Source organism: Protomyctophum parallelum (assembly GCF_964188405.1).
Source record: "Protomyctophum parallelum genome assembly, chromosome: 20".
Classification (NCBI taxonomy): domain Eukaryota; kingdom Metazoa; phylum Chordata; class Actinopteri; order Myctophiformes; family Myctophidae; genus Protomyctophum; species Protomyctophum parallelum.
This window is the reverse complement of record NC_139718.1, coordinates 1,058,594-1,066,093: the sequence shown is the minus strand read 5'-3', so window position 1 is coordinate 1,066,093 and position 7,500 is coordinate 1,058,594. Positions and strand designations below refer to the sequence as shown.

Sequence of the window (7,500 nt, the reverse complement as noted above, 5' to 3'; positions counted from 1 at the left end):
CCTAGAAGGCAAAGTTCTCTGTCTACCACTTAGAGTATATATGAATAGAGAGTTCTCCTTCCATCCACTTGCATTAAGTTGTAGTTCTCCTCCTCATCCACTTGCATTAAGTTGTAGTTCTCCTCCTCATCCACTTGCATTAAGTTGTAGTTCTCCTCCTCATCCACTTGCATTAAGTTGTAGTTATCCTCCTCATCCACTTGCATTAAGTTGTAGTTCTCCTCCTCATCCACTTGCATTAAGTTGTAGTTCTCCTCCTCATCCATTTGCATTAAGTTGTAGTTCTCCTCCTCATCCACTTGCATTAAGTTGCTCAAAAGCGCATGAGGCGATTTCACTCCTCCTTCCGGGTATAGGAACAGAGAGCATTCTGGGATGGATTTGCCCCAAACACATGAACGCGCTGCCGTTGAACGCGCACGAACGAGCACGAACGAGCGTGCTGCCGTCGTGAACGTGCACAGTGACAGTCAACGGACAGCACGTTCATGTGTTTGGGGCCAGGCTGCAATACCTTCATTCGGCCACTATGTCCATTTGGCCAATATTATAGGGACCAGATGGTGTGTTTCTATCTAGGGTGTAGTTTTGGTTTATTAATATTAATATTAATGTTAATGTATATTAATATTAATATTAATGTTAATGTATATTAATATTAATATTATGTTGTTAATGTATATTCATATTATGTTAATGTGTTCCAGGGTCCAGATGGTGTGTTTCTATCTAGGATGTAGTTTTGGTTTATTAATATTAATATTATGTTAATGTATATTAATATTATGTTAATGTATATTAATATTATGTTAATGTATATTAATATTATGTTAATGTATATTAATATTAATATTATGTTAATGTGTTCCAGGGCCCAGATGGTGTGTTTCTATCTAGGGTGTAGTTTTGGTTTATTAATATTAATATTATGTTAATGTATATTAATATTAATATTATGTTAATGTATATTAATATTAATATTATGTTAATGTATATTAATATTAATATTATGTTAATGTATATTAATATTATGTTAATGTGTTCCAGGGCCCAGATGGTGTGTTTCTATCTAGGGTGTAGTTTTGGTTTATTAATATTAATATTATGTTAATGTATATTAATATTAATATTATGTTAATGTATATTAATATTAATATTATGTTAATGTATATTAATATTAATATTATGTTAATGTATATTAATATTATGTTAATGTGTTCCAGGGCCCAGATGGTGTGTTTCCATCTAGGGTGTAGTTTTGGTTTATTAATATTAATATTATGTTAATGTATATTAATATTAATATTATGTTAATGTGTTCCAGGGCCCAGATGGTGTGTTTCTATCTAGGGTGTAGTTTTGGTTTCGAGGGAAGGTTGAAGGAAGCAGGAGTTCCTGTTAGGAACCTAGAGCAAGGACGCAACGTCAGCATGTACAGAGTAGGTGCACGCACACACGCACACGCACGCACACACGCACCTCACGCACGCACACACGCACGCACACACGCACGCACACACGCACCACACACACGCACGCACACACACACACGCACGCACACACGCACCTCACGCACGCACACACGCACCTCACGCACGCACGCACCTCACGCACGCACGCACGCACACATACGCATACTCTAGCAGAGATACGGAGACAATCAGTCAGTTGTGTTTGTGCATTAAATGTGCGTGTGTGTGCGTGTGTGTGTGTGTGTGTGTGTGTGTGTGTGTGTGTGTGTGTGCGTGTGCGTGTGTGCGTGTGTGTGTGTGTGCGTGTGCACGTGCAGACTACAGTCCCCTGCGTTGCAGCGGGGGCGTTTTGGAGCCCCCTGGTGGTGACGATGCGTCCCGTCCCTGCTAGCATGTTGGCTACGGCGGTTAGCGTCACACACCAGAACACGCTGGCGCACGGAGCGCCCATACACATAGGAGACGCAGGTACGAGCACGCACACACACACACACACACACACACTAGGGCATTAACGACTTGAGATTTTTCCCAGTCGACTTGTCAGACAGTAAAGTTGAAGTCGTATGGATTTATCGTTTCTGGTGGCGGGGGGGGGGGGGGGGGAGGGGGGGATTTAACAGGGGCGGGTGGAGCTGCCGCGCGCTCAAATACGGAGCATGTCAAACAAAGCACTGCATTCAGTGGCCTCTCCAATATGACACAGTCACAGTGCATGTATCATCTATATCAGAGGTCCAATATGACACAGTCACAGTGCATGTATCATCTATATCAGAGGGTCAATATGACACAGTGCATGTATCATCTATATCAGAGGTTCAATATGACACAGTGCATGTATCATCTATATCAGAGGTTCAATATGACACAGTGCATGTATCATCTATATCAGAGGGTCAATATGACACAGTGCATGTATCATCTATATCAGAGGGTCAATATGACACAGTGCATGTATCATCTATATCAGAGGGTCAATATGACACAGTGCATGTATCATCTATATCAGAGGTTCAATATGACACAGTGCATGTATCATCTATATCAGAGGGTCAATATGACACAGTGCATGTATCATCTATATCAGAGGTTCAATATGACACAGTCACAGTGCATGTATCATCTATATCAGAGGTTCAATATGACACAGTGCATGTATCATCTATATCAGAGGTTCCCAAACACCGGTGCCGGTCCGCGGGACACGTGGCACTGGTACGCGAGAGGGGAATTCAACGTTTTGCGTCGTTTAAAAATGTCCAATCTTTGGTATCTTTAGCAGCAGCAGCTGTAGGCTATTTTGTGACGATCGCGTTAATGAAACCAAACGCTACACGCGGTTCCGGTACAGGATTATTATTTCATGTGAATCATGTCAAAATGAAAAGATGATCCAGGTAAAGTAGTGCTATTGGCACACAGCGCAGCAGCAGCACCGAGAACACAATAAGAGATATAACATTATTATTCTCCTCCTCCTCCTCCTCCTCCTCCTCCTCCTCCACAACTCGATAACGTTCTCATGTTAGTTTGTTACTCATTTTCTGAGCCATGCAAATAAACAACAACCCGCACTGACCGGAGACGGAGAGGTTCATGTGCGCTGCGCGTAAAGCTTAGCCAGAAACAGACAGTCATTGCGTCAGCATGAATGTAGCCTCGGGAACCCAGACGTTATATTTCCAGCACGGAGGTGAGGGAGATATCGTTTGGGGGTAACGTTTGGGGGTAACGTTTGGGGGTATCGTTTGGGGGTAACGTTTGGGGGTATCGTTTGGGGGTAACGTTTGGGGGTATCGTTTGGGGGTAACGTTTGGGGGTATCGTTTGGGGGTAACGTTTGCGTGCTTCTATCTGTTACTTCTCTGACACAGCGCTGCAGTTCAAACAGACTTCAGCCAGTCTCAATAGTGGGACACCGCGCGCTGAGAGCCACATACACACAGCTGCATTTGGTTTTTAATTAAGGGCACGTTCTGAATGCAATGAAAAAAGGGAAAAAAAAAAAAAAAAAAGCTCAACTTTCGACTCGCGCTGCTGCGAGTCGACTCGTGACTCGTTTATCGATAAATCGATAAATCGATTTTTTGATGAATGCCCTAACACACACACACACACACACACAGAGCACCTCATTATAATAACTCATAATAATTATGAATATGCTAATTATGAATAATATGCTAATTAGCTCTGCTAGGCATCGAGGACCTTTCCGCGCCACATTACGGGGAGCCGGTGGAGTCGCAGGCTGATGATGTCACCGTGTTCTGGGCCTGTGGAGTGACGGCCCTGGAGGCGGTCCTTAGCAGCAGTGAGTCCTGTTGATTGGCTGATGTACTCTATGGAGGCGGTCCTTAGCAGCAGTGAGTCCCATTGATTGGCTGATGTACTTAATGGAGGCGGTCCTTAGCAGCAGTGAGTCCTGTTGATTGGCTGATGTACTTAATGGAGGCGGTCCTTAGCAGCAGTGAGTCCCGTTGATTGGCTGATGTATACTCTATGGAGGCGGTCCTTAGCAGCAGTGAGTGCTGTTGATTGGCTGTCAAACGACATCAGTAGTATGATCAATGCATTGGATTGTTCAGGACTCTATCAAGCTGTTACCTCGTTAGGCAGTTAATTGTACCTCGTTAGGGTGTTAATTGTACCTCGTTAAGGTGTTAAATGTACCTCGTTAGGGTGTTAATTGTACCTTGTTAAGGTGTTAATTGGACCTCGTTAAGGTGTTAATTGGACCTCGTTAAGGTGTTAATTGCACCTCGTTAAGGTGTTAATTGCACCTCGTTAAGGTGCTAACGAGGTATGTTTGGCCCCACAGGGCCTCCGGTGGCGTTCACTCACTCTCCGGGCTGCATGTTCCTGACCGACCTTCCTGACTCCTCCCCTTCCTCCTGCGCGGCCCCGCCCCCTGACCCCGCGACCCCTGAGCTGACCCCGCTCTGCTTCAAGATATCCCACAATCCCTTGCTGTACAGCCTGGCGTCGCAGCGAGCCGTGGAGCGAATCAGAGAGCTGGAGACGATCATAGGAGAAGACCCAGGTACGCACGCACTGTACGCATGCACTGTACGCATGCACTGTACGCACACGCATGCAGGTCTACGCTGCTGTATTTTAACATCAGTTATTATAGGAATGGAACACAAAGGGCAGGTCTACGCTGCTGTATTTTAACATCAGTTATTATAGGAATGGAACACAAAGGGCAGGTCTACGCTGCTGTATTTTAACATCAGTTATTATAGGAATGGAACACAAAGGGCAGGTCTACGCTGCTGTATTTTAACATCAGTTATTATAGGAATGGAACACAAAGGGCAGGTCTACGCTGCTGTATTTTAACATCAGTTATTATAGGAATGGAACACAAAGGGCAGGTCTACGCTGCTGTATTTTAACATCAGTTATTATAGGAATGGAACACAAAGGGCAGGTCTACGCTGCTGTATTTTAAACATCAGTTATTATAGGAATGGAACACAAAGGGCAGGTCTACACTGCTGTATTTTAACATCAGTTATTATAGGAATGGAACACAAAGGGCAGGTCTACGCTGCTGTATTTTAACATCAGTTATTATAGGAATGGAACACAAAGGGCAGGTCTACGCTGCTGCATTTTAACATCAGTTATTATAGGAATGGAACACAAAGGGCAGGTCTACGCTGCTGTATTTTAAACATCAGTTATTATGGTGGTATTCGGAGAGGTGGTCTTATTGATCTGTTATGGTAAATGTAGATCTATAAATGCAGTCCCATTTTATAGATCGACTGTTTTCTCCACCAGGTGGGCGTGGCATCAAGGCGCTGTTCGTTCCGGACGATCTGATTGGCTGCTGTCTGTCGCTGTCACACGCTTCCTCTGTCGCCATAACGACCGGCTTCCCCACACACTACATGCACAGGTACGTGCACGCACACACACACGCACACATACACATGCACACACACACACACACGCACACGCACGCACACACACACACACACACACACACACGCACACACACACACAGACACACTTCCAGTCTCATTTTAACGACGTCATCAAACCGTCGACGCGATGATGATGATGTCACTTCCTGTGTTTCCAGTCCTCCCGAGGAGACGGACGGCCCGCCGGGCGCCGTCGCCATGGCGACCATGCTGCTGTCGCTGGGCAAACACGTCACCATGGTGACCGACCACAGAGCCCTGGAGCTCAACCAATCACTGATGGACGACGCCGTGAGGGCAGGTGAGCTCTCGACCTATCGCTGACGAGCAGTGTTTTTGTTTTTGGCAGCAAGTTTTGATTTTAGTTTCAGTCATATAATATAGTCTCCTTTGAATGGTTTTAATTTTAGTTTTAGTCACATTTTAGTCACCTGGAATGTTTTAGTGTTAGTTTAATTTTAGCCTTGATGCCGTCGTAATAATGACTGTTTTTACACCTGCTGTAAGTAGCAGATGTGAGTTGCGAGCTTGTAGATCGTCTATTATATATAGCTTGTAGATTGTCTATTTTCAGCATGCAAGTGTAAGTGTAAAATGACTTATAGTGGATCTCTTTTCCACTAGTCCCTTCCTAACATTTTAGTCTAGTTTTTATTTGTTGACGAAATTGTCAGTTAGTATTTAGTCTTAGTTTTAGTCACCATAGCATAGTTTTAATTTAGTTTACATTTAGTTTTCGTCAGTGGAAAAAGGTAGTCGACAAACATTTTTCGTCTTAGTTTTAGTCGACGAAAACAACACCGAGCTTAGGTGAGTTCAACCATGACGGCTTAACAAGATGAGTGACTTGTGGACCAATCATCTTGCAGGTGTGCTGAAAGCTGCCGTCCCGTTGGTCAGCTTCCAGAACACGGGCCCAGACTCCGCCCTCCACTTCCTGTGTCACCATGGAGACCGCAGCAAGCCCAGGTCAGGTGACCTTTGACCTGTGTGTGTGTGTGTGTGTGTGTGTGTGTGTGTGTGTGTGTGTGTGTGTGTGTGTGTGTGTGCTCCCTGCTTGGGACACAGCAATTATCCAAACTCTGCTGACCAACCGGAGGTTCAGAGTCCACCTCGGACAGAACATAAGTGCATGGAGAACGTGCTGATTCAATGGTTCCAAATGCCGCTGGGCACGCAGGGTGTTAAAACAGTACTGTTTGTATGTGCGTGCACCCAGACAGGGTGTTGAAACAGTACTGTGTGTATGTGCGTGAACCCAGACAGGGGGTTAAAACAGTACTGTGTGTATGTGCGTGCACCCAGACAGGGTGTTGAAACAGTACTGTGTGTATGTGCGTGAACCCAGACAGGGTGTTGAAACAGTACTGTGTGTATGTGCGTGCACCCAGACAGGGTGTTAAAACAGTACTGTGTGTATGTGCGTGCACCCAAACAGGGCGGGCGTTGGCCCTAGCAACCGGGCCGATTCTAAACATGGCTAGGCTTTCTTACCAGTATACTTGCATCAATCATATTCCATCATATTCAATGTGTTAATCATATTCCATCATGTTCACTGTGTTAATCATATTCCATCATATTCAATGTGTTAATCATATTCCATCATATTCAATGTGTTAATCATATTCCATCATATTCAATGTGTTAATCATATTCCATCATATTCAATGTGTTAATCATATTCCATCATATTCAATGTGTTAATCATATTCCATCATATTCAATGTGTTAATCATATTCCATCATATTCAATGTGTTAATCATATTCCATCATATTCAATGTGTTAATCATATTCCATCATATTCAATGTGTTAATCATATTCCATCATATTCAAGGACTTTTGGTGAGAAATAAAGCACTGCAGTGTCTGTCCAGCTGATGCTTGTTGGTGCTTATATGCATCATAAAGCAATATAATAAGTCTCTGCAGCCGTATTTCAGTCGGGGACGAGAATGTCCCGTTGGGTCCTAAAACAAAATGCCGCTCATCAACTAACCCGGTTAATCACTCCATGAGGTTATCGATGTCCAATTATTATTTGCATCTTTGCAATTTGGTTACGTGTGTTCACTGTCAGAGATA

The 7,500-nt window shown here is 43.9% G+C and overlaps 1 protein-coding gene across 1 annotated transcript in view; it reads left to right on the top strand.

Annotated features, from left to right (window-relative positions):
* dglucy (D-glutamate cyclase) overlaps nucleotides 1–7,500 on the top strand; it is a gene marked incomplete at its 5' end in the record, with an annotated part of 15,914 nt that overhangs the window by 3,441 nt on the left and 4,973 nt on the right. The window contains 7 exons of the mRNA XM_083792805.1: nucleotides 1,325–1,439; nucleotides 1,790–1,940; nucleotides 3,666–3,788; nucleotides 4,296–4,517; nucleotides 5,267–5,384; nucleotides 5,571–5,713; nucleotides 6,282–6,381. Coding sequence (XP_083648931.1) covers nucleotides 1,325–1,439; nucleotides 1,790–1,940; nucleotides 3,666–3,788; nucleotides 4,296–4,517; nucleotides 5,267–5,384; nucleotides 5,571–5,713; nucleotides 6,282–6,381 — 972 coding nt within the window. The remainder of the gene's footprint in view (nucleotides 1–1,324; nucleotides 1,440–1,789; nucleotides 1,941–3,665; nucleotides 3,789–4,295; nucleotides 4,518–5,266; nucleotides 5,385–5,570; nucleotides 5,714–6,281; nucleotides 6,382–7,500) is intronic.